The 27,234-nt window shown below is 45.7% G+C and overlaps 1 protein-coding gene across 21 annotated transcripts in view; it reads left to right on the forward strand.

Moving 5' to 3' along the window:
- LOC125280891 (ral guanine nucleotide dissociation stimulator-like) overlaps positions 1–27,234 on the forward strand; it is a 31,754-nt gene continuing 4,520 nt past the window's right edge. Inside the window, exons 1-8 of one of the 21 annotated variants that reach the window (XR_008960246.1) lie at positions 1–59; positions 1,426–1,529; positions 2,712–2,870; positions 3,218–3,292; positions 3,407–3,937; positions 4,319–4,440; positions 6,039–6,611; positions 9,025–27,065. Coding sequence is in view for 1 of the 21 variants with exons in the window: in XM_057314749.1 (XP_057170732.1) it covers positions 51–59; positions 833–1,048; positions 1,426–1,529; positions 2,712–2,745 (363 nt within the window). In the remaining 20 variants the exon portion in view is untranslated. The other 20 variants (XR_008960245.1, XR_008960244.1, XR_008960241.1 and 17 more) reach the window with 20 other exon arrangements.

Consider the following 27,234-nt stretch of genomic DNA (forward strand, 5'->3'; position numbering starts at 1 on the left):
ACCCTGACCTGGACTTCCCTTCCAGGCTTGTGACAGAGCAACTCACATATATGGATGCGGTGAGCAGTTAGGCTCTCAGGGTGGGGCAGGGACAAGCATTTCTTCTGCTCTCGGCTGCCTCACACCTGCCTTTCCCTGATGTGGACTCCTATGGTCTGGGACCAAATCTCAGCTCCACCACTTCCCAACCCTGTCAACCCGTCAAGGCGCTTAGCCCCAAGCTTTCACTGTCCAGCTGCGGACTGTAGCGAGAGACCCTGATAAGCACTGATACGGAGGTACTAGGGAGAAGAAATGAGCCAGAATGGAGAGACCAATGGGCAGGCCCTGGTCCCGTGGGTGGAGGAGGGCAGCTCCCTGTGTTCAGTCAAGTCCATGGGTCGCCCACCCACTTGTTTTGGAGGCTGAGTACCCTCAGCAATTACTAGGTATCTGATGTGTACTTAAGTGCAGGGCAGATAGATAAACCTGTGGTTGTAGCTATCATGTGAGAATGTGCATCTGAGAGGGGAGTAGAACCAGAGGGATGAATAGTTGGAGGGGAAGAGTCCCCCTTGGGAGGAGCCACCTTGAACAGCACCGTGGAGCTTGGAGTTTGTGAAGATGATCAGGATGCAAATGCCCTCCTTCCTTCCCTCGTCTCTATTTGCTCCTGGGCTGTCCTGTCCTGGGCCCCTCAGTGAAAAAGAATAGAGTGAAATCCAGGGACTCCAACCAGGCTCAGGCCAGATTCTCAGCTCCCTGAGGTCCAGCTCTGACCTGTGACCCCTACGTAGGACATGAGTCTTGCATGGGAAATGGCTGGGTGAACCAAGGTCCGCCTGTTCTCTAGGAGCTGTTCAAGAAGCTGCTGCCCCATCAGTGCCTGGGCTCTGTCTGGTCCAAGCACAACAAGCCTGGCAGTGAGCACCTGGCACCCACAGTCTGGGCCACTGTCGCCCAGTTCAACGGTGTGTCCGAGTGTGTCATCACCACCTGCCTTGGCAACCCAAGCATGACAGCCCGGGACAGGGCCATGGTGGTGGAGCACTGGATCAAGGTGGCCAAGGTACGCAATGGGAAGCCCAGCCGAGGTGCTCTCCTGAGTCTCGGGCACTGCTCTTCCCTTGATCGGGTGTCAGGGTGGAAGGCCCTGGTCTTTGCCCTAGGGACTGTGCAGTCCCTAGGCTCTTCCTTCCAGAGGCTGACTGTGACTTGCATGGCCCAATGTTGGGATGCTCAGTTCCTCCTTGACTTCTTCCTTGGAGTGAGGTAAAATCCTTCGTCTCCCAGCAGTGGGACTCTTTGGGCCTTATATGTGCCCTTCGGCAGGTCCCTGGACATCTGCTTCATCCAGGAGGAGTGATTTAAACTGAGGGTGACTGAAGCTCTAGAGAAAATCAGCCTCCACTACCCACGTGACAGCTCATTCTCTTCCCTCCCCAGGCCTGTCAAATCCTGCAGAACTACTACTCCCTGAATGCCATCGTCTCGGCTCTGCAGACTGTCTCAATATACCACCTCAAGAAGACATGGGAGAAAGTTTCCAGGTGAGACGGTCTCTCTGCATGGACGGACCAGGATAGATGAGGGATCTCCCAGAGGCCTGTCCTCTTCCCCCTCAGCCAGCTTGGACCTCCTGGGAAGCAGCAATCCCTGACTACAGGACCTGGGCTGGCAGGCAGGTCTCTCAGCCTCCCTGGAGAATAGGCCACCATGTCTCCTGCTTTAGAAATCAGTTTTCCTAAATGTTCCCCCACAAGGCTGAGCTGAATAAATATTTTCATGTGTTTACTTTACAACCACTAAACTCTGCCCAATTGAAACCAAAATTGACCAAAACAGAGCTGCTCAATTAATATGGGAATGGAGTCATAGGATGACCTACATCAGAGCTCTCTCCCATGTCCTACAAAGACCTTAGTGCTCAGAGGAACCCAGAGAAAACTGTTATCCAGCCAATTTGACACTTTGGGGTTCTCAAATAAAAGGGACTTGCACTCAACCCTGCCACATTATTCCTCCAATCGTCCTGCCTCCTTTCCCTCTATTCAGGAAGTGCTTTCAAAACTTTAAAAAGCTGGGCACTGAAGACAACCCACAGAGCAGGAAACTAGTCATCAAGGTAGCATGGAAGGTGCAGGTCTGGAAAGAGAAGAAGGGTGTGAGGGAACAGGGTCCTGCATGGATGAAATAGGGAATGGCCTGAAGCATTCCTTGGAGAGGGGAAGCCTTTGGCATGAATGTGGTGACAGGCTGGGGTGAAGATTCCGTTGGGGGTGGAACAACCAGGTGCTGCTCAACCAGATTCCCTAGCCTAGACACCCTGTCTCTCTGTGTCAACAGCTAGTCCAGATGGACACCTGTACAAACCTTGAAAGCCCAGAGGACAGGGCTCTGCTCAGTGATGGGGATGGGATGGGTTGAGGGCCACAACAATAATGATAGTAATACGATACTGAGTCCTCAGGAGACGATGGGAGGTAGGTAGAATTCTCACTTTTCCTGATGAGAAAACAGGCTCAGGGAGGCCAGACTTCAAGCTCAGGGTCACACATAGAGTGAATGTTGGAGCTGAGATTTGTCTAGAATCACACATGGCATGCTTAAGGATAATGTTTATCAGTTATCAGCTGACTTAAGTCAGATATCTAGGGTCTGAATTAAAAGATGGTGGGGGCAAGTGGACTGAGGGTATTACGGTCTCAAGGATCTTGTCCTTGGCCCTACAGGAGCAACCATCTAATAAATCTGCCACCCTGGTGATGGCCCTCCGGAGAGCCTAGAAGAAGAGGCTGCAGAAGAAAGTGAGTGTGCCTGAGACCCAGGGCCTCCAAAGTCAGAGGAGAGGGGCTTCTCCCTGAGGGCTGGAAGCCTCCAAATCAGTACAGGTGGGACTTCAACTCCAGCTCCACTTCCTGTTGCTTCTAAAATTCTTGTTTCAAAGTGACCAGCAGGAGGGTCTAGAAAGCTGGATCCAGAATGGGTTTCGGAATGGGGAGGAGCCCAGGGCTATATACCCTGTGATTTTCTAAAAGCAGGCCCTGGAGGTGATTAGGAAGAGTATGACGTTCTTGGAGGGTGAGGGGAAAGGGAATTTAGGGGAGACTGCTAAGGGTCCTAGGCTGCTCCATGTGGGAAACTGGGCTGGGCGAGGAGGCTGCAGCATTTTCAGGGGAGGGTCCCTGTGGGCACCAGAGAGCAGGGACTCATCCCAACCCTCCCCCTCATGACACAGGGTGTTGTCCCCTAACTTGGCACTTTCCTCACTGAACTGGTGATGCTGGATATTGCAATGGAGGACTATCTGGAGGTGGGTGAGCCTGAGGATTGTGGGGGAGGGACCAGAATCCGGAGGTTTGGGAGCAGAGCGCCCCTGTACTGAGCCCTGAGCTGTCAGGACTCGGCAAACCTCCCCTCTTGACAGCCTCACGGCTACCCTGTGAGCCTGGGGGCTGTTGCCCATCTCAGGGATGAGCGAGGTGAGGCTGCAGTTAGGCCACGGCTCCCGGTGCCGAAGACTGGTGAAGCAGCAGAGCTTCCTGAAGGCAGGGCTGCATTAGGTCTGTCTGACTGGACCTCAGCCTCCCCCGGTGAGTTTGCCCGTGGGGGGAGAATGAAGTCAGGACCCTCCACGTCAGCAAGCACCTCAGTAGCCGCAGCAGCCCCTTCCTGCCTGAGGCTTCGGCCTCCCCCACTGTCTTCCGAGAGGGTGGTGCTGCAGGGTCCCGACCTGTAGCCAGTCCATCTGCCCCATGTCCTCCTTTCTCTGGACCCCAGAGCCTGGCCTACATCCCAGGCCCGCTATCTGTGTATGCACGGCCCCCTCACGGGTCCTGGCCATGGTGCAGCATGAGAAGGGATGGGAATCAAGTGCTCCTAAGAACCAGGGGCCTCATTCTGATGGACTTTGTCTGCTTTCCACGGGAATGAGATCAACGACCACAAAAGAAATAAGGTGAGCATATGTGGCGCTTCCCGCAGGGAAGGGTAGGGAGTGGGCCTCAGAGATGTCCCTGGGAAGAACATTGCTTGGCTCCATCCCCTCCACCTCACATTTCCTGGGATCCCTTGAGAAGAAAGCAGTGCAAGACCCATCCCATTAGGAGATGGGGACAGACGCATGGCATCCAGGAGAACTTCCCGGAGGAGAGGCTACTGATATTCACCTCTGAGAACAGGTGGAGACCGGATCAATCTCTAGGCAGGAGGGTGGCCATGTGTGCCAGGACCTGGGATGGGTGCCCGGTCCTGCTGCTCAACCCTCACCAGACCCTGCAGCTCCCGCTCCCCCCCCACCAAGGCTCCCTATACATCCTGTGCTTCTCTCTCTGCTCAGGAATACCAAGTCATGACGGACATCGTGCTGCTCCAGGTGGCTGCTGAGAATTACACCCTAGAGCCCGAGGATCCTTTTCAGGCCTGGTTCCAGGCTATGGAGTCGCTCAGCGAGGCTGAGAGGTGAGGCCCATCAGGATCTGGGTCGGTGAGGTTCGGGGTGGACTCTTTCTGCTGGCCACTCCTGGGATCCTCCTTCCCTGGGCAGCCTCAGGCCTTGTTGCCGGGGCGCCTGACTCCAGCTGTGGGCAAACACTGGCAGGGACTCTTGAATGGAAGCTCTTGGGCAACTCACAGGTATCCCTCTGTCCTTAGCTACACCCTGTCCTGCCAGCTGGAGCCCCGGTCCTAGCTGGTCAGCAGCACTCAAGAAGGAGAAGAACTAGCCGCAGTCAACCTCAGGGCTGAGCAAGTGTCCAGTGGCCCTGCAGGGATTCCTCAGCAGCTGGGGATTTGCGGTGCATGCGCCCCATGTGTTCCACACCCCTTCCTCCCATCTATTTAGTTATTTGACGGGGGGCAATATTTATTCTCTTAAATAGTAAGTGGTAAATTCAAATATTATTATATTAAAGCCCTTTTTTCTTTTAGAGCCCAAGAGTGTGGTTTGTTCTTTTACTTCCTACAGTAACGTAAAAGATATAGACTCTCATATTCATTCCTGAACTAAGGAATCTTAAAGCGTCATCAGCTATTGTATGTGGGAGGAAGGAGAAGAGCCAGTCCTCCTCCCTAGCTACTCATACAATCCCGAATTCCTCCATCACCACAACTGTGCCTGGAAGTTTGTTGAATGTTCCCTTCCTCGGAGATAGAGCAGAAAAGACTGTCCCAGGTCTTGACCTCCTGAGTAGGAAAGTCAAAGTGTGGACCTAGGCCTGTGTCCCCATTGCTGATGCTCTGTGCTACTGATCTGCACTTATCACTCAGCTACGGGATCATTAGTCACAGAGCAGGGGGGTTTCAGCATCCGTGTACACTCCCAAAGTACTAAAGTGTACACATTTCCCAAACACTGACCACGTTATAAGGTGGCCTCAGTGGTCACATAACCCAGAACAACTATAGATGGATTTAACAGCCAGCTCTGACATAGTCATTAGAGTGAAAGTCACATAGAAAGTCCACATGCTCCTGGTCAGTCCACTGATTCTGAGAGCTAAGAGGCCCCATGTAGGACAGTGTAGGCCAACATCTGTCATAGCTGAGGTCATTGCTTGTACATGGCCCAGAGCAGTTAAGAATCAGGAAGATAATTTAATGTGATTTATGACATCACCATACCATGAGAAATGCTCAAATCCTGTAAGTCCATACCCAAGATACAGTGGCAAATAGGAATTTAAAGTAAAACTTGGCTTTTAGCTTGGTGCCCATCACCCTTGTTGCAAATCTCCTAAACAGCTGGGTTAGGGAGTGTCAGTGTTCACTCCGTGCCTCCTTTACTTTCCCCATTGTGCAATCTTGGCACCCTTGTCACAGATCATTTATCTATGTACGTGTGAGTTTATTTGGGGGCTCTCTGCTCTGTTCCACTGGTCTACCGGCCTGTTTTTATGCTAGTACCATTCTGTTGGATTACCGTAGCTTTGTAATATGCTTTAAAGTCAGGAAGTGGGGGGATTCCATCTTTGTTCTTCATTCTCAAGATTGTTTTGGTTATTAGGGGTCCTTTGTGGTTCCATATATATTTTAGGGTTTGTTTGTTTGTTTCTATGCAGTGACATTGGGATTTCTGTAGGTCGCTTCCTCTAGGACCTGGTGGTTGACCTTACTGTTTAGTGTCCCAGAGTCTTAAGTTGTGCCCGTCATGTGTGCACGAGCCCAGAAATGCCTATACATGAATGATCAGATCAGGCCAGCAAACTACAACCAAGAAACAACCAGCGGAGGGCAAGTGACCTCTTTTTCATCTTTGGATTCTAGAACTGTGCTCTCCAGGGTGCTAGCCTCTAGCCACATGTGTCTGCTTATAATTAATTTTACACCAACATTCAGCGAATTAAAATAACACCACATTGCTCACTCACACTAGCCACATTTCAAATGTGCCCATACTAATTTGAATCTCAGGTGGTAAGTTTGGAGGTAAGAGCTGCAATGTGCCTGTAGAACTGAGAGTGTGAAAGCTGATTCATTCAGCATCTCTGTCTCATTCGAAGGTTTGTAACTGTGATCAATTCTTGTTGAAGGGCTCTGACTCCACCAAGTATAGAGAACTTCTGAGAACCCACAGGAAATATCAGGTTGATGCCGTATGACCCACACAACCTCAACTAGAGGAGGAGGAAAGGGTGAGCCCCTCTAATTGATGTGTTTCTATATATCATATTTGGGTGTCTATAGATTTTCTTGTGGAGAGCATTCAAGATTCCAGCAGTGAGGAGGATGACTCTCCAGGTAGGGAACAACACTCAGGTAGGAAGCAATGCAAGAGGGTTCCGGGTACAGTTGGGTTGCACCTGCTGCTCTGGAGACTGAGGAAGGTGGATAGGAAAGCAGAAGGGGTAGGGAAATATATGTACAAGTCTAATTTGTTCATTTCATATTTTAATGACATATTAGTAAGAGGAATGGAGTCCATAGGCATCAGGTGTGCTGTGTTTGCAATCATTTTTGCTTTCCTATTTAAAAATTCTTTCCCATGGGGGCGCCTGGGTGGCACAGCGGTTAAGCGTCTGCCTTCGGCTCAGGGCGTGATCCCGGCGTTATGGGATCGAGCCCCACATCAGGCTGCTCCGCTATGAGCCTGCTTCTTCCTCTCCCACTCCCCCTGCTTGTGTTCCCTCTCTCGCTGGCTGTCTCTATGTCTGTCGAATAAATAAATAAAATCTTTAAAAAAAAAAAGAATTCTTTCCCATGAAACCTGTACTTCCTTCTCTTTCCCACTGCCAGATGTCAAAGCTTAGGTTCTGTTTCATTAGCACCTCTTGGGATTTTGGTATCTTTCTTGTTATTAACCTTGATGGATGTAATCCTGTGCGACCCAACAGACACTTGAATCTGGATACAAAGTTCTAGCATGAGCCAGGAGGTAGATGAGAGGTCAACTCTCTCCCTTTTAACGTACAGGACTAGTAACATTATGTTCCTGTCCTGTTTGCTCCTCCTTAAAGGCCACTTCCATAGCTAGGTGAGTTGAAGAATCTTTCCTCTGCAATTATGCATATGCTCCAATGTGCTTTAGCTCATCCCAGCCTCCATACCTCACCCAAGTCTGAACTGTGAATGTGCTTCCATCTGAAAGAGGCCCATGTGCAGCTGCCCTGGAGACCCTCCATGGCCGGCAGGGATTCTAGAGGACTGTATGAGGAGCTGCTGGGCCCATTTCACACACCCGCTTTTACAGCCCTGCTGACCCGGTGACCTGGCATTGGCCACAGGACACGACCTCTCTCTGGGCAGCAGGGCAGGGAGTCAGTGCTCCTCTCAGAACCCACTGCCTCAGCCACACATTGGCCCTGCCCCCCACACCTTGGTCATGCCTACCCCAGGCCTGCCCAAAGCCCACCCTCCCAGTCCTTCCAAGGTTCAGGGCAAACTGTGGCAGGTAGTGTCTGTTTATGTGATCGCATCAGCTGTAGAGCCCCTGTTGCCCCACGTATAGACTAAGGGAATTTAGACAAGTTAGCTTACTTCTGATTTCATGTTCATGCTCTCTAGGGGGCTAGGAAACCTATGGGATTTTTTGAGAACGATCTTCAAGTAACTGCAATTACCCCAGGCACAGGACAGGTAGTATGTGGAACTCATTGCCATTCTGTCCCATAGGGCCCAACAAAACCCCAGTCCCATTACAGGTGCCCCCTGGGTTTGGATGGATTGGTTAATTGATCAATTGATTGATGAGGGAGGGTGGCAGTGTACCCATGATCATTCCTCCGGTGTCCCCATATTTTAAAATAACATGGCTGGTAGAGGCTGACACGGAGAAGGACGATGAACACTAAATAGTGGAGAGCAGTGGAAGGGGAGTACTGAGTCATGAGTACTGAGGAAGGCAACATCACACACAGAAATGCATGCGGATAGTGACTGCCTTCTTGTAAGGACAAGATGACACAGGAGTTCATTCATGGTCACAGTTATGAAATTTGAAGGCTGGAAAAAATATGTTGCAGATCACAGAGACCCATTCCCTCATTGCAGAGGTGAAGACAGAGTCATCCCCAGGTCGGCCTTTATCCTGCCAGGAGCAGTGGGTCCAAGTTCTCACCCCAACCCTGACTGTCCCCGTCCTTTCCCAAGGCTTCCTCCTCCCCACTCCTACAATTATCCATGCACAGGATTACATGCAGGGAGCAAAACTGTGCATGCAATTTATTTCCTCTTTCATCTCTTTTCACTTTGTTTTTGCTATCTATAAGCTCCTCTTTGTAGCTCTTCCCCCATTCCCTCTTTATAATTCTCATCCTGTAGTATGTGGTCTCATACAGGCACTTAAGGTCCTTGGATCAATGTCTATCAAACCTCCTGCAGCCTACCTCATTCACATTCTTAGTGTTGCTCTGGCCCCTTACGCTGGGTCTGTACCACGGACTCCTGCTGAGCAGCCCTGAATGGCCCCAGCCAGGAGCTGGGCTGGGAGTCGGAAGGGTCCCTGCTGGAGGGGCCCCGGGAATTCTGGATCTGCTCTCAGCATCCTCCACTTAATGGCTACCTGCCCTGGGTGGCTCTGGTTATGCCTGATTCTTGTCTTCCTTTCAGCTGTGAACAAATTTTTTTGTAATGGACTCAAAAGAAGGAAAAGACAAAGCAAATTGGGGCAAAGAAGAACAGGAAGAGGAAATGTGAGTGCAGGGCGCTTGGGATGAAAATGGTAAAGCAAACGAGTGCACATGTTCTCCGTTGCTTCCCTAACTTCCTTGTTGGCACCGCAGGAAAACCAACCAAACACTGGGGTGACCGCTGATGCATGCGGCCACAAAAGCGGAGACAGGGTGGTGGTAATAGTACATACAGGCAACATAACTACCTTCCAAGGACGCTGCCACACTCTTTCTGAGCTAATTATGTGTAATCGTCGTGCCTAGACTATACATGGAGTAGATGATTTTATTCATGTAACCTAATAAGTTAGATATTATTCTTAAGTCCTTCTATAGGAGGCTGCCAGGGTCCTGGAGATGCTCTGTGTGTCAAATTGGTGTTGGCAACAGATGCATTTATATTACAGGAAACCATAAAGCTAGACATTTAAGATTCGGGGACTTTACAATATGTAAAGTAAACAATTAAAAAACAAATGTAAAACTATTTTTTTCTACAAAACAAACTCAGGCACAGATCGTTTCCTCTGATTTCTACAAAGTGTTTTAGAAGTGATGCCACTCTCCGACATCCTCTTCCAGAGAACATATGCAGAGGGAACACACCTACACTGCTTTCATCAGATCAGGAGAATTTGGATGCCACCTAGCAATAGACATCACAGTAAAGGGAAATCACAGGTTAACTCTTCTGAATGTAGATGTCAAGATCCAAAACCAAACATCAGCGGTCTATAAATCCACAGAGTTTTTATAAAGGAATGAAACTGGGATTTCATGGAGTGATTTCCATTGGTTGATGTGAACAGGATTACTGGGTGTTTGGGTGCTGCCTGGGACAGTGGTGAGAAGGGACAATGCCATTGGGTTGGTGGAATGAACATTTGGTGGCAGAGGGAAGAAACTCTCTCCCTGCAACTGCAAGGTCTAGAGAAGGGTGAGGAGTCTACAGAGACTTCAGAGTTTGGGGAGCGGGAAGTGCACACTCAGAGTGTAGGCTCTGCCTGCTCAGGCTATTGCTCAGATCAGTGGTCAGAAGAGAGTGGAGGACATGTCAGCTTCATCTATTAAACCAGCAAAGCACCAGTCCATCAGGTCACTTTCCTCATTAGCTAGTGGTTCATCCAGGGTTGGTTCTTGAAGGCCAAGCTGATTCATTAGAGAGGAGTTATATGTGCAAGTTGGCTTGGAAAATCCTGGGCTCTGGGCCACATAGGAGTCAAGCAGAGCACTGGTCACACCGTCGGTCTGCCTTGAGGCAGCTGATGTGTGATGATGTGGGAGGAGGAGGGATTTTCCCCCTGACCTGTTAAAGGGACTTCCTTTCAGGAAAATATCATAGCTTTTGGGTCAGAGATTGAAATGTTTGGGTGGAGGCATGTGCCCTTCTCTTGGCTCCAGCACCTTCTATGTCCTGGCAGCAACTTTGGGGCAGGAAAATTTGGGGAATGGAGGGAGGGTAGCCCTTGGTTCAGAAGTCCAGCACATGATCTGGAGGACTCAGGGAAGGCGGTGGGGGTTGTTCAGGGATCTCTGTCCCCAAGGAAACAACTACTTTCCTATCTCAGATCTGTCATCAGCCTTGTGACTCCAGGCGTCATTTAAAATCTCTACAATTTAGAGCCATGAATCACAAAACAGGGGTCACAGCACCTACCCTGCATAACCCATGAGGATGATGGGGGATGACAGGAAATGATGACAGATACTCTCCATGAGCTGTAAAGCATCATGCCCATGTGAGGGCTGAAATGTCACCTTGCACCCTCCCCTGCCCTGTATCCGTTCGAGTTTCCTCTCCGGAGGCAGCCACTCCTGTGTTCCTTGCTTATTCTTGCAGACAGTTAATGCTGGAACACTTACACAGCACTTACGCAGCACCGGTCATTTTCTCCAGGTGCTGTCTGGACTGTCTTATATTAAGCTTCGTAAGGGAATACTAGTAAATAGGCCTCATGCCGCAGAACAGGGAACCAGGGACAAAGGGGTTAAGTAACTTTCCCAGGTACATGTGTCTTCTAGCATGAGTTGATACCAGCCACCAGACACCAGCTCTCATGCTCTCTCTCTCTCTCCGTCCCTGTGCTGTGCTGCCTTTCTACATTGTCTCATCCTCATGAAATCACAGCCCCATCACAGATCATAATACCCCTCTTTGCTCATAGAACAGAAGTGCAGCATAGGAATGAATGAATGTGCTCCCAGGGTCTTCTCTCAGCTGCATATCAACAGTTCTATTTTCAGTATGTTTTCTAGGATTGTGGCTCAGGTTATAAAAAGAAAAAGATCATAAGGGATTCAAACACGGGATTCACAATATAACTATTTGTGTTTAAGAAGATCTGCTGGCTGTCCACTGTTCTGCTGGCTGTGCCCACAGTGGTTCAGCCACATTGAAATGGGCATCTGACCAAACAACATGGTAGGGCCACAAATATCACCCCCACTAACTACTCCATTGAAGGTGGCATGGGAGTAAAATCAGTAATTAGATTCAAGAAGAAGGACTGTAGTTTGTACAAAAGACACTGGATGTTGGAAAGGAAGGAGTGAGCAGGGAAGGTGCATACTCAAGGGCCAGTGTGGCTACTTCCTGCTCTCAGCCATGCCTTCCGTAGTGGCTGCTCTGAGGGTGGTCAGATAGTCAGGGAGACACTGGAGGTGTGTAGATTTCATCCACTAAGCCACAAAAGTCCAGCCTGGCAGACCCCTCTCCTAGTTAATGAACTGCTCATCATCCAAGTTTGGTCAGTTGAAGACGAAGCTAGTTCTTTGGGCAACTGTCACGTGGGCAGTTGGTTTAGAATGTCCTGGGTTCTGAGCCAGTTGGGAGGCAAGCAGACTACTGGTCATTCAGGGTGATCACCTGACCACCAGGGAGTCTCACTGAAAGGCAGCAGATAGAATCAAGTGCTGGGGGCAAGTGAGGGGAGATGGAGACATGCTCAGATCCCCCCACTCCATCAGGGGTTGTTCTTCATTTGGAGGAAAGACAATGTATTTTGAGTCAGGGATTGAAACACAGAGCCAGGAGTTGGGTCAGGATTTGAGCCATCCTCTTGGTGCAGGCACCTCCTTGACATACCAGGTGTCTGCCTGCAGAAACCTTGGGGCAAGAGGATATGAGCAAGGGAGTGAGGAAAGGGCTCAATTCAGGTGTCCAGGACCTGATCTCGTATTCAGGTGATCAGGGATCTCTATCTCCAGGGAACCGTCTGTATCCCCTGACTCAGAACCATCATTCAGTTGCAGTTGAGCTGCAACTCTGAGAAAGTCACTTAATCTCTAAATTTCAGTACCTGCACCATGAAATATGGATCTCAGCCCCTACTCCTCCCACCCTGTGAGCATCACAAGAAATGACTTTTCACTATTGGAAGTTGAATATTGAAGCCTCCAATTGTTGAGGGGTCTGTTTCTCTTCATTTTTGTCAGTTTGTTTTATATATTTTGGAGTTCTCTTGTAAAACGTTCATAATCTCGAAGGATGGGCCCTTTTGTCATTATAAAATGTCCTTTTTTTTTCTAGAAGAAAAATGTCATAAAAGTTTGTCTTATATTATCAAAGCCAGTCTCGTTCTCTTTTGGTTACTACTTGCTTAGCATTTATTTTCCTTTTATTTTCAACCTCTGTCTTAGACTTAAAGCGTGACTCCCTCATAGGCAGCAAATAGAGATTATAGGGTTTTTTTTAATCCATTCTGCCAATATCTGCCTCTGAATTGGAGTATATAATCCATGAATATTTAATTACTAATCAGCTAGCATTGGTATCTGTTTTTTGTTTTGGTTTGGTTTTTTGGCTGTATATGTCATCTCTTTTCTAATAGTCCTCCATTACCGGTTTTTTATGTTATGTTCTAGCGTACCGAATACATTTCCATGGTGCTTCTTTTGCTATATATTCTGGGTTATGTTCTTAGTAGCTTCCCTCAGATTATAATTAACACCTTAAATTATAACATTCTAATTGGATTAATACCAGATTAATTTCCATGGCATATAGAAACTACCTTCATGTAGATTCAATGCACACCCTCCCCTTATTGCCATGGTCATACAAATTATATCTTTATACACTGTGTGCTCGTCAGCATGTTTATAATATTGACTTCAGGTGGTGCCTTTTAAATCAGGAGAAAATAATACATTGTTTACAATTATACACATCTTACATACTTTTATATTTTTTATTTAAATTCATTAGCCAACATATACATACTTATATATTTACACTTTCTTGTATATGAACCTATGCAGCTCTTTATTTCTTCATGTAGAATTAAGTTACTCTGTTGTCTTTTCATTTCAGCTTGAAGGGCCCTTAGTATTTCTTTGTAGGCCTTGTGAAAGCAGTGGGTTCTCTCAGATGCTATCTGGGAATGTCTCAATGTCTCCTTTATTACTGAAAGACATCTGCTAGATGCAGAGCTCTTGGCTGACAGTTTCTGTCTTTTGGCACTTTTCATGTCATCCCACTGCCTTCTGGCCTCTGGTTTCTGATGAAAATTAGCCATAAAATTGAGGAGCCTTTGTAAATGATTAGTTGCTTTCATGATTTTCTCTTTGTCTTTGGCCTTGAACAATTTTATTATGAGGTGGGTTTATCCTGCTTGGACTTTTTTGAACTTCTTGAATATTTTTATTAATGTTTCTCATGAAATTTGGTGAGATTTTGGCTATTGTTCCTTCACATATCTTCACTGTCCCTCTCTTTTATTTATTTTATCTTTTACTTATTTTATATTTCATTCCCTGTCTTTTATTTTTCTGGGGACTTTTCTTTGTGCATATGTTGGCATGCTTATTGTATTATACAGGTCCGCGAGGCTCTGCTATTTTTTTCTCCCATCCATATTTTTTAACTCACTGTTCATCAGACTGGATCTCTATTAATGTATCTTCAAATTTTTGTCTTTTTCCTGCTCAAATCTGTTGTTCAGCTTTGTTGTGGCTTTGTGTCTCCCCAAATTATACATTAAAGTTGTACCCCACAGTACCTGTGAAAGTATCCTTATTTGGAAATAAGGTCTTTGCAGATATAATCAAGATAAGGTTACACTGGATTAGAGTGTGCCCTGATTGAATGGCTGCTGTCCTTATAAGAGCAGGGAGGTTTGGACACACAGACACAGAGGGGAGAAAGCCACCATGTGATGACAGAGGCAGGGTTTAGAGTGATGCAGATGCAATCCAAGGAAAGCCATGAATTTCCAGAAACTACCAAAAGATAGCAAGGGGCAAGGAAAGATAGTTCTCTAGCTCTTTCAATAGGAAACAGAGCCTAAGTTATAGCTTGACTTCAGATTTCCAGCCTTCAGACGTGTGAAAGAGTAAATTTCTATTGTTTTAGCCCATGTAGAGTGTAGTAATTTCTTACAGCGGTCCTAGGAAGTGAATACAAGCCCCTTTAGTGACATTTTCAGTTGTTACTATACTTTTCAACTCCAGAATATCTGTTTCTCTTTTATAATTCACATCTTTTTTATTGTTATTCTCTACTTGGAGAGATATAAGTCTCATACTATGTTTTAGTTCTTTAAATATCATTTCCCTTAATTCTTTACATATACTTAAAAGAGCTGATACAAAGTATCTGTCTCGTAAGTCCAGTGTCTGGACTTTGCTTAGGGACAGTGTGTATTCATTGCTTTTTTCTCCTTGTATATCAGCTTATGTGTGGGGGACAGCCCAAGAGCACCTCCAACATCCGTCCCTCTAGAAAGACTAACTGAACTCAGTATATAGCCATCCTGATAGTTGTGATTTATTACAGTGAAAGCACACTATGCAAAATAAGCAAAGGGAAAGGTGCATGGGAGGTTCAGAGAAAACCAGCCACAAGCTTTCAAGAGAACTGCTCCAGTGGCATCACAAAGGTACACTTCATTCCTCCAGCAATAAAGTGTGAAACATCTTCCAGGAAAGCTCATTAGAGACTTTGTACTCAGAGGTTTTTAGTGGGAACTGGTCATTTAGGCACCCTCTGCCTCGCACATACCTGAATTTCAGAGTTCTATCAGCAAAGATATGTGCTGCATAAACCACAGGGTTTGCACCAACAGTCTAGGCACAGCAAGCCACACTTACCAGAGAATGGTGGGGACCCTCTTGATTCCAAGTTCCCAGACTTCAGACAGGGTCAGTCTGACAAGCAGGCCTGTCATAGGAAAGCACACTTGGCCCTGGTATGCCAACTTTTTTCTGCACAGTCAGACTTCTGGTTTCCCTGCAGGTATCTTGTTACTGGGGAGGGGGACTGTAAATTGGTTATTTAAAATAATATCATATGACAACTCTAGAAATCGGATTCTCACTCTTCCCTAGGATTTGTTGGCTTTGCTATTTTTTGTCATTGCTTTCTCATTAGTGACTTTAATGAACTAATTCTCCAAAGTCTGTATTCTTTGTCACGTGTGACCACTGTAGTCCCTGCTCAGCTCTATGGCGGTCAGCTATTGGCCGGAGAGAGATCTCACGAACAGCCTAGAACTAAGTCATTCAGTCTTTGTCGAAGGGCTTCGTGAGCATGTTGAATCGTATCTTCAAAATTCAGCTGGTAGCTGAAAACCTTCATTGTTGCTTGTGCAGAACATCCAGGTCAGGCAGGGGGAGAGCTAAGGGCCTTCTAGGGTCTCTCCTGGGTATGCTTACAGTGTTCTAGATTCGTAAGAATAAGTCAGAACTTTTCAGATCCCCTCATGGAAATCTCATTTTTTGGTGGTCCTTGTAAGCTTTCTATTACTCTATTGTTTGCTCCAACTAATATCTATCACTTTAACCAACCAACCACAAGTTAAGCAACTGCCTATAATTTCTTTTTTGACAATTATGCTGGGAAAAGGCTTTTTGTTCTGGGCAAGCTCCAAGTGAGATTAAACACAAACAGTCAAACAAGTAGGGTCTTGCAGACATCCCTCAGACCCATTAGTGGTAATTCTCTAGAAATGAGGTTTTGAGGGAGCTCCGGACCCATTCTGTTCTCTCCAGTGGCTGCCGCATTGCTGTCTTTCACTGTGAACATGGGCTTTAGTTTTCTGAACTACTCTGCAGCCACAGGGCAGGGGATGGGACTAGGCCATGTTAAAACAGCACAAAACTCATGGTTCTGACTGAGACTCACCTGTTTTTTTTCCTCCCTCTTCCACCAGTATCAACATTCCCTCTACTGCTGCAAGTTTGAGTTTATTTCCAGAGTTCTTAAGATGTTGGTGGCAATTTTTGCCAGTTTCCTCATTGATTTTTTTTTGAGGAGAGAATTTTTGGAGGTCTTTAAGCTGCCATTTGCACTAAAGTCACTCACCACATCATACTCATACTCAAGCCACAGTCCGTGACTGATTATCCTCAGGTGTTTGCAGGAATCACAGTTCAACGTAAACTGTGTCTCAGAGAGACTCCTCATGCAGTTGTGTGCACACTGTTAGGTCACAGACATGAAACTCAACTTCAAAATAGAGCGTCACTTTAAAAGGAATTAAATTTTAAAAAAATAAAAGAATTTTCTTAAAATCGTATACTGAATAATATGACGTGGCACCTCTGGATAATAGTGACCAACCAGATCCTCAGGTTGAATTTAGGTCATTAAACAGGGCTTTGTTGTTATATTCTTCCTCCAACTTAAAAAAAACTAAAGCTTATCATATGCACAATTTTGTAATGGTAGAGTTTGGATATTTAATATATGTATGATTTCTTGAACTTGTAAGTTTACTTAATTCATCTTCACAGTCATAGAGAAAGTTATTTGGGAATAAAATCAATTATCTTTGGTCATGTATATTTTACTTATCTTGATAAGGCTTGTACTATATAGAAAGAAAACATGAAGATATACAGAGATTCCAAGATATGGTGTAAAACTGCCTATCATTCTAAATCCACACTGTATCTTTAAAATATATGTACAGGCACCGGGGGGGCTCAGTCGTTAAGCGTCTGCCTTCGGCTCAGGTCATTATCCCAGGGGCCTGGGATCGAGCCCCGCATCGGGCTCCCTGCTTGGCGGGAGGCCTGCTTCTTCCTCTCCCACTCCTCCTGCTTGTGTTCCCTCTCTCGCTGTCTCTCTCTCTGTCAAATAAATAAAATCTTTAAAAAAAAATTAAAAAAATACATGTAAAATTGCTCCAAATTGCCCAAGGCCTCGCTAGAGCAGTCAAGAGGAAGTAGCTGATTTTCATCATCCTGTTTGCCTGGAGACCACTCCAGACACGTACATCACACTGACGTGTGTGCAGCAGACGGGTTGGGAAGGACTCGGCTTCTCGCTGGGCCTCATGTCACAGTGGAAGTCTGAGCCTCACGACAGCATTACTGTGGCTTTGAGTTGACCGCACTGAGCTGTGTCTAGGCAGCATGCGGTTTGCTTGGTTGGTTACGAGTTGTCTGTTGACTGCGAAACAGCTCCAGTCACATTGACCTCCCATCGCCTCGTCCTCAAACTTTCCTCATCGCCTCCTGATTCCATCCATACGATGTTCTTTCTGCAGGCATCACCTCCTCCTCCACTGCCCACTCCAGCCACTACCCAGGCTGCACCCCAAGTTACCCTGAATGCATTCCTCAGATAGGGGTTCAGTCAGCCCCTCTTCCAGAGAACCTCCCAAAATCTCCCTGACTAGAGCTGTGCCCAGGTCATCTTTTTCAGGGATCTCCTATTAGTTGAACTTTTTATTGTGTGGTTATTTTATGTATATCTTCCCAAGAATAATTAGGATCCATGGAGGGAGAGAATGTGAAGTTCTTACCAGTAATCCTGCACTTACCTCCTTGCACCTGGTGAACGGGACAGAGATTCTCCAGAGACAGTGCAGTGAGGACAACACGTTGCAGTGGGGAGGGTGCAGGATCTGAATCTGCATGGTCTGCACCATGCCTCGCTCTGCCATTCACACCACATGACACACAGCAGGATCAAAAAACATTTCTAGGAGACGTCTCCTCATGTCGAAAACAGGACTAACAGTCATTCCTCAAGGGGGCATTTGTGAGGAGAGAGAAAAGTTGTATTCATGTAAGATCTTGGGATGTATCTGTCATGCTACCCTTCACTAAATGTTGGTTGGTGGCCTACTGACAGCCTAGTCTCACATTACTGGGTCATGTCCTCTGAGCAAATCATGATCACTCAGAGAGGCATGCGCCTCTCTGCAGCTCTGAGATCCTTGTCTTGTCACAGCTGTCTCTCTCCATTGTCACAGTCAACCCCAGTCATCCTATGTTATGGGCATTATTTTCTCAGTTCTTTCTTTTGTGTCTGACATTTTGTCTTTTTCCCTGCCACTTTTTCTTAAAACATGGGTGGCTACAGCTGGATGTCTCTCCTGGAGTCTAGAGGATGTAGGATACATAGTAGCACTGCGGTGTCCCTGCCCTCCCGGCCAGGTTGACCACGGTCTCTCAGGGTTTTTCCAAAGACCCACCCTCAGGGGTCTTCCACATGTCCTAAGCAGTCAATGCATTTGTTCATTTAGTCCAAACTTGTAAAATAAGTTTGGTCACCTCTGCATGCAGCCTACCTGCAAAGGAGTTAAGTGACTTGTCCAAATTGAGGCAAAAAAGCATGGTTAATCCTATAGTCACGGAAGACATGGGATGAGTCATCAAGACAATTTCCTAGAGAAAAGAACTCACACATGAATCCTTAGAGGTCACTTCTTACATCGATCTATTCAATGAACACATCATTCTAAATATACTCAGTTTTCCGTTGAATAGGACTTTTCACAACTAACTGAAGCAGCATGCATCACCAGAATACCAGAGGAAGCTAAGTGCGGGGGCTTCAGAGGGTCACAGTTTTGAGGACAGCATTCATCCTGTGCCAAAGTCCAATGACGCACTGCGAGCCCAGTGCGAGACACAGCACCTCTCTGTCCAGGAGACCCCGACACTGAGATTCCCGAGACGGTGTAGACTGTGCCCAGGGCCCTGAAATGGAAAGAGACACAGGGATGGTGAGTCTGAGGTCATATGATGTCTATAAGAAGGAAGTGGCAGGGCCTCCCCTGATCCACTGTCAACAAATCACCTGAGCAGAGAGTGAGAGGAGTGGGGAGGAAAGAGGACGAGGCTGTGATGGAAAGACCCTTCGAGTTCTGCTTCCCGCGGGGCCCAAAGTTGATTTTACCTACTGGCCCCACTCAAAGGGAGGACAGGGAAGTCATGCAGATCCTTCCCCTCCCCTTGATGGCCTCCCACAGCTGATGTACCCCAGGGGTTTGTGGCAAGGCAGGCCCACAACTCCTCCTGCTGTGTTACGGCCAGATGTACATACAGAAGGGGACCTTGGAGAGAGAGTTGCATGCCCATCCACCTGTCCACTATCCCCTCCTCCCAGAGTGGGGTCTCTTCACTGCCCAGGAGCCTCCTCTTAAGACTGCAGCCTCTTCCACAGCCTTGTACTCAGTGAAGTGACCTCCACAGCTTCTTCCTCCATTGTAGATCACTGTAGAGGGGGATCCAGAGGGAACCCAACCTCAGAGAGAACTTGTTCCAGATTCAGAACAGCAGAAGGGGCCCCTGGGTAGCGCAGTCGTTAAGCGTCTGCCTTCGGCTCAGGGCGTGATCCCGGCGTTCCGGGATCGAGTCCCACATTGGGCTCCTCTGCTGGGAGCCTGCTTCTTCCTCTCCCACTCCCCCTGCTTGTGTTCCCTCTCTCACTGCCTATCTCTCTGTCAAATAAATAAATAAAATCTTAAAAAAAAAAAAAAAAAAGAACAACAGAAGGACCAAAGACCATGACAGATCAGCCAAGACCAACCCACTTTCCACTGTGGCAGTCAGGGGGATCCCCTTCACCTCATCCTGTGTTGCTCTCTCTCCATCATTCCTGATTGGGGGACAAAATAGGGAAGGCCTCAAGGAGAGGGAGAGAGCGCTAAGCACATCTTGTGGGTGCTCCACTCTGAGGAATGGGAGGGACCACCCAGCCCTCTTTGGCACACGCCAGTTAACCTCTGCCTGATACTGGACCCAAGGGTTGATTGGGTCTGTTGTTTGGGTGTACACATATGGTATCAGGAAATTGGAGGGAAGCAGAACTTTCAAGGGAAGAAGAGGGACTCTGCATTTTTTTCCCAGAGCAAAGCTGGTTCCAGTCACTAACATAATAATCCACACCAATACTTCCAGTGCAGGACTGAGTGATCTGACCAAAAGCTCCAGAAATTGTGGACAGCTGGGTCAGCAAACCATACCCAGGATCTTAGAAATGGGGGTGCATCAACCACACAGTATCAGAGAACCAGAGGAGAAAGGACGGCCCCCATTACACTACTCCAGAACTCAGCAGCAGCCACTTGCCCACAAAATGACAGCAATAACTCTGGACAGTGAGAAGGTACAGACAGCCAACAGGTTTTTATCTCACTTCCCTGTGGGCCTTGAGGACAATGTAGGCATCAAGCTGCTGTCCCACACTAAGCAGTAATAATCAGCCTCTTTTCCAGGCTGAAGCCCAGAGATCAAGAAGCCTGGCTGCCTGACCTGGAGCCCAGGAAGCTCTTCTGAGAGGCAATTGCAAATCTGGGGGTCAGGAGTTTGGCAACAAAGCCCAGGTGTTGCTGAAGCTGAGCTGCTCCCCTAGTGCACGTGTTGGTGGCCATCTCTCCTTGGCCCTTGGACACTGAGGGTGGCTGAGTCAACCCCACCTGGACCACAGACCCTGGCATGGGGGAGGGACAAGTAGAACAGTGAGTTGGGTGAATGAGGGAGTGGACCAGAGCTGAATGAGGGGCCCCCCACAAATCTTCCACCCAGAAAAGTTCAGCTCTCATCTGTGCAGAAAGTGAGGAGCACAATGAGAGGGGCACAGGTCGTGTATAGATGCTCAAGAGCTCTGCTCCCTGAGATTCCAGAAAGGGGCAACCCTAAGTCCCTCTTATTCTCTCCCTAGGCACCATGGGGAGATGGGCTCCTGCATTCATATATGTCCCTGCTCCTTGACACTCAGCCCTGGGTACCATCTCTAGCAGAATGATGCCCCCCACAAATGTCCATGTTCTAATCCTTGGAATCTGCCCGCATGTTGCCTTACATGGGGAAGGGGAATTAAAGTTGCAGATGGAATTAGGTTGCCAATCAGCTCACATTAAAATCAGGAGATGATCCTGGATTATCCAAGTGGTCACAAGGTCATTAAAAGTGGAAGTGCAGCAGAAGAGTCCACTAGGATGTGGGGCAGTCAGTCAGCTATTGCTGGCATTAGAGGTGGAAGGGGCAACTAAGCAGGGAGTGTAGACAACCTCTAGAAGCTAGAAAAAGCCAGGAACCAGATTCTCTCCCAGCGCCTCCAAAAAGGAACACCCTACAGACGTATTTATTTTAGTCCAGTGAGGCCCATATGAGACTCTAACCTGCAGAAGTGTAAGACACTATATTTATGAGGTTTGAAGGCAATACATTTGTGGTAATTGGTTACAGCAATGGGAAACTGATACAGTAATTCCCAAGTCAATGGACTGAAGAAGAAGAATCTTGATCATTTCAGCAGATACAGAAAAAGCACTTAGGACAATTCAACATACATTCAAGATTTTAAAAACTCTCAGCAAAATAAGAATTAAGAAAGACTTTGTCAACTTGATGAAGGACACTTACAGTTTATAGTTAACATAATAGTGATGGAAGATAAAATTATTTCCTCTGAATTCAACACGACACAGGAGTTGGTGACTATCATAACAAATACTAGGGTCATCTACTGATTTCATTTCCTTTGGATGTATCCCTAGATATGTGATTACTGGATCATATGGTGGTTCTATTTGCAATTATCTGAGGAAACTCAGTACTGTTTTCCATAATGGCTGTACCATTTTACATTCTCACTAACAGTATATGAATGTTCAAATTTCCATTTTCTTACCAACATATATATAAACCATCCTAACAGGTGACATGATATTGTCCTTTGATTTGGATTTCTCTGATGATTAATGATGCTGAGCTGCTTTTCATATGTCTGTCAGCCATTTGTATTTCTTCATTGGAAAAATGTCTATTGAAATATTTAGCCCATTTTTATGTTGGGTGAAACACTTTCTTAAAAGATTCATTTATTTTGAGAGAGCGAGAGAAAGCACAAGAGGAGGGAGGGTCAGAGGGAGAAGCAGACTCTGCTGAGCAGGGAGCCTGATGTGGGACTTGATTCCAAGACTCCGGGATCATCACCTGAGCAGAAAGCAGATGCTTAACCAACTGAGTTATTCAGGCGCCCCTGGATTAAACACTTTTATTTTAATGATTAGTAGCAGTTTCTTATATATTTTGGATATTAGCCTCTTTTTTATTTTTTAAAGATTTTATTTTTTAGAGAGAGAGTGAGCAAGTAGTAGGTGGGGCAGAGGACAAGGTAGAGAATCTCAAGCAGAATCCAAAATGAGTATGGAGCCCAAAGCAGGGCTTGAACTCATAACCCTGAGATCATGCCCTAAGCTGAAATCAAGAGTTGGATGCTTAATCAGCTGAGCCACCCAGGGCCCCTAGTCTCTTTTCTGATACAAGGTTTGCAATTGGATTCTCCCATTCTATAGACTGCCTTTTCATTCTGTTGATTGTTAAAGAGACTATCCTTTCCTCATTGTGTACTCTTGGCACCCTCATCAAAGATCATTTATCCATGTATGTGTGAATTTATTTGGGGGCTCTCTCTTCTGTTCCATTGCTCTATCTACCTGCTTTTTTTTAAAAAAAATTAATGTATAGTATATGTTTCAGAGGTGAAGTTTAGTGATTCATCAGTTGCATATAATACCCAGTGCTCATTACATCACGTGCCCTCCTTAATGCCCATCACCCAGTTACCCCATCCGCCCATCCAACTCCCCTTCCGCAACCCTCAGGTTGTTTCCCAGAGTCAAGAGTCTCATAAGGTTTGTCTTTCTCTGATTTCTTACCCTTCAGTTTGCAAAGAGCAATGGACAGATGATCTAAGCAGAAGATCAACAATCAACAAGATCTCACTCTTTGCATCAAAAAACAAGGGCTTTGGATGACACACTGGACCAGATGGACTTTAGAGATATATTCAGAGCACTTCATCCTAAAGGAGCAGAATGCACATTCTTCTCAAGTGCACATGGAACATTCTCCAGAATAGATCACATACTGGGTCACAAATCAGGTCTCAACAGGTACCAAAAGACTGGGATGGTTCCCTACATATTTTCAGACCACAATAATGTAAAACTTTTTTTTTTTTTAAGATTTTATTTATTTATTCGACAGAGACAGAGACAGCCAGCGAGAGAGGGAACACAAGCAGGGGGAGTGGGAGAGGAAGAAGCAGGCTCATAGTGGAGGAGCCTGATGTGGGGCTCGATCCCATAACGCCGGGATCACGTCCTGAGCCGAAGGCAGACGCTTAACAGCTGTGCCACCCAGGTGTCCCCACAATGCTGTAAAACTTAAAGTCAACCATAAGAAAAAATTTGGAAGACCACAAATACATGGAGCTTAAAGAACATCTTTTTTTTTTTTAAGATTTTATTTATTTATTCGACAGAGACAGAGACAGCCAGCGAGAGAGGGAACACAAGCAGGGGGAGTGGGAGAGGAAGAAGCAGGCTCATAGCGGAGGAGCCTGATGTGGGGCTCGATCCCATAACGCCGGGATCACGCCCTGAGCTGAAGGCAGATGCTTAACCGCTGTGCCACCCAGGCGCCCCAGCTTAAAGAACATCTTACTGAAGAATGAAGGCGCCAAGCAGAAAATTAAAGAATTAAAAAAAAAAATGGAAGCAAATGAAAATGAAAACACGACAGTTCAGAACCTTTGGAATGCAGCAAAGGTAGTCCTAAGAGGGAAGTATATAGCAATACCAATCTTTCTCAAGAAACAAGAAAATTCTCAAATACACATCCTAACCTTACTCCTAAAGGAGATGGGGAAAAAACCCAGCAAATAAAGCCTAAAGCCAGCAGGAGAAGAGAAATAACAAAGATTAGAACAGAAATCAATGATATAGAAATCAAAAGAACAGTAGAACAGATCAACAAAACTAGGAGCTCATGCTTTGAAAGAATAAGATTGATAAACCCTAGCCAGACTTATCCAAAAGAAAAGAGAAAGGACTCAAAATCACAAACGAAAGAGGAGAGATCACAACCAACACTGAAGAAATACAAACAATTATAAGAACATATTATGAGCAATTATGTGCCAACAAACTTGGCAATCTGGAAGAAATGGATGCATTCCCAGAAACATATAAACTACCAAAACTGAAACAGGAAGAAATAGAAAACCTGAACAGACCCATAATCAGCAAAGAAATTGAAGCAGTAATTAAGAATCTCCCAACAAACAAGAGTCCAGGACCAGATGGCCTACCAGCGGAAACCAAACATATAAAGAAGCATTAATAACTTATTCTCCTGAAGCTGTTTCAAAAAATAGAAATGGAAGGAAAACTTCCAAACTCTTTCTATGAGGCCAGCACTACATTGATCCCCAAACCAAAGACCCCACCAAAAAGGAGAATTACAGACCAATATTCCTGATGAACATCGATGCAAAAATTCTCACCAAGATACTAGCTAATAGGATCCAACAGTACATTAAAAGGATAATTCACCGTGACCATTTAGGATTTGTTCCTGGGCTGCAAGGATGGTTCAACATCTGCAAATCAATCAATGTGATACACCACATTAATAAAAGAAAGGTCAAGAACCATACGATCCTCTCAATTGATGCAGAAAAAGCATTTAAGAAAATACAAAATCTTTTCTTGATAAAAACTCTCTGCTGTGTAGGGATAGAGGGAACATGCCTCAGCATCATAAAAGCCACATATGAAAAACCCATGGCAAATATCATCCTCAATGGTGAAAATCTGAGAGCTTTTCCCGTAAGGTCAGGAACATGACAAGGCTGTCCACTCTCACTGCTGTTGTTCCACATAGTACTGGAAGTCCTCGCCTCAGCAATCAGACAACAGAAAGAAAAGACATCCAAACTGGCAAAGAAGAAGTCAAACAAGGTACTCTATGGAGAAAGTCCCAAAGACTCCACCCAAAAATTGCTAGGACTCATACAGGAATTCAGCAAAGTGGCAGGATATGAAATCAGTGCACAGAAGTCAGTTGCATTTTGATACACTAAGAATGAGGCAGATGAAAGAGAAGGCATCGATCCCATTTACAGTTGCCCAAAAAACCCATTAAATTACCTAGGAATAAACAGAACCAAAGAGGTAAATGGTCTGTACTCTGAAAATTATAGAACCTTATGAAAGAAATCGAGGAAGACACAAAGAAATGGAAAAACATTCCATGCTCATGGATTGGAAGAACAAATATTGTTAAAATGTCTATGTTACCCAAAGCAATCTACACATTCAACACAATCCCTATCAAAATACCATCAGCATTTTCCATAGACCCAGAGCAAACAATCCTAAAACTTGTATGGAACCAGAAAAGACCCCAAATAGCAAAAGTAATATTGCAAAAGAAATCCAAAGCTGGAGGCATCATGATTCCAGACTTCAAGCTATATTACAAAGCTGTAATCATCAAGACAGTATGGTACCGGCACAAAAACAGACACATAGATCAATGGAACAGAACAGAGAATCCAGAAGTGGACCCTCGACTCTATGGTCAATTTATCTTCCACAAAGCAGGACTGAATACCCAATGGAAAAAAGACGCTCTCTTCAACAAATGGTGTTGGGAAAATTGGACAGCTACATGCAAAAGAATGAAACTTGACCACTCTCTCACACCATACACAAAGATAAACTCCAAATGGATGAAAGACCTAAGTGTGAGACAGGAATCCATCAGAATCCTAGAGGAGAGCATAGGCAGCAACCTCTAGGACAGCAACCTTTTTCATGACACATCTCCAAAGGCAAGGGAAACAAAAGAAAAAATGAACTTGTGGGACTTCATCAAGATAAAAAGCTTCTGCACAGCCAAGGAAACAGTCAAAAAAACTAAGAGGCAGCCCACGGAATGGGAGAAGATATTTGCAAATGTCTTAATCAGATAAAGGGCTAATATCCAAAATCTATAAAGAACTTCTCAAATTCAACACCCAAAGAATAAATAATCCAAGCAAGAAATGGGCAGAAGACACGAATAGACATTCTCCAAAGAAAACATACAAATGGACAACAGACACATGAAAAATGTTAAATATCACTTGGGAAATACAAATCAAAATCATAATGAGATACCACCTCGTTAACAAGTCAAGAAATGACAGATGTTGGCAAGGATGAGGAGAAAGGGGAACCCTCTTGCCCTGTTGGCGGGAATGGAAACTGGTATCTAATTCTGGAGAAGAATTTGGAGGTTCCTCAAAAAGTTAAAAACAGAACTTCCCTATGACCCAGCAATTGCACTACTAGGTATTTATCCCAAAGATACAAATATAGTGACCCGAAGGGGCACCTGCATCCCAATGTTTATAGCAGCAATGTCCACACCAGCCAAACTATGGAAAGAGCCCAGATGTCCATTGACAGATGAATGGATAAAGAAGATGTGGTATATATGGAATGGAATGTATATACGTGGTATGTATAATGGAATACTACTCAGCCATCAAAACAATGAAATCTTGCCATTTGCAATGATGTAGATGGAACTGGAGGGATTACGCTAAGCAAAATAAATTAATCAGAGAAAGACAATTATCATATGATCTCATGCATACGTGGAATTAAAGAAACAAAACAGAGGATCATGGGGAAGAGAGGAAAAATACAACAAGATGAGAGAGAGGGAGACAGGCCATAAGAGGCTCTTAATCATAGGAAACAAACTGAGGGTTGCTGGAGGGGAGGTGGTGGGGGATGGGGTAACCGGGTGCTGGGCATTAAGGAGGGCACGTGATGTAATGAGCACTGTGTATTATATGAGACTGATGAATCACTGGCCTCTACCTCTGAAACAAATAATACATTATATGTTAATTAATTGGATTTAAATAAAAAAATAAAGAGCACCCTTGCATAAAAATAGACAGACAGACAGAAAGTAGACCAGTGATTACCTGGTGACGGGACGGTTGGGGAAGGGAAGGATTGTAAGGGCATCAGGGAATTTTTTGAGAATGATGACTATGTTCATTATCATGGGTATATACATGTGTCAAAACTCATCAAATTGTGTTTGTTTAAAAACGTCT

Source organism: Ursus arctos, unplaced genomic scaffold (assembly GCF_023065955.2).
Source record: "Ursus arctos isolate Adak ecotype North America unplaced genomic scaffold, UrsArc2.0 scaffold_198, whole genome shotgun sequence".
Classification (NCBI taxonomy): Eukaryota; Metazoa; Chordata; class Mammalia; order Carnivora; family Ursidae; genus Ursus; species Ursus arctos.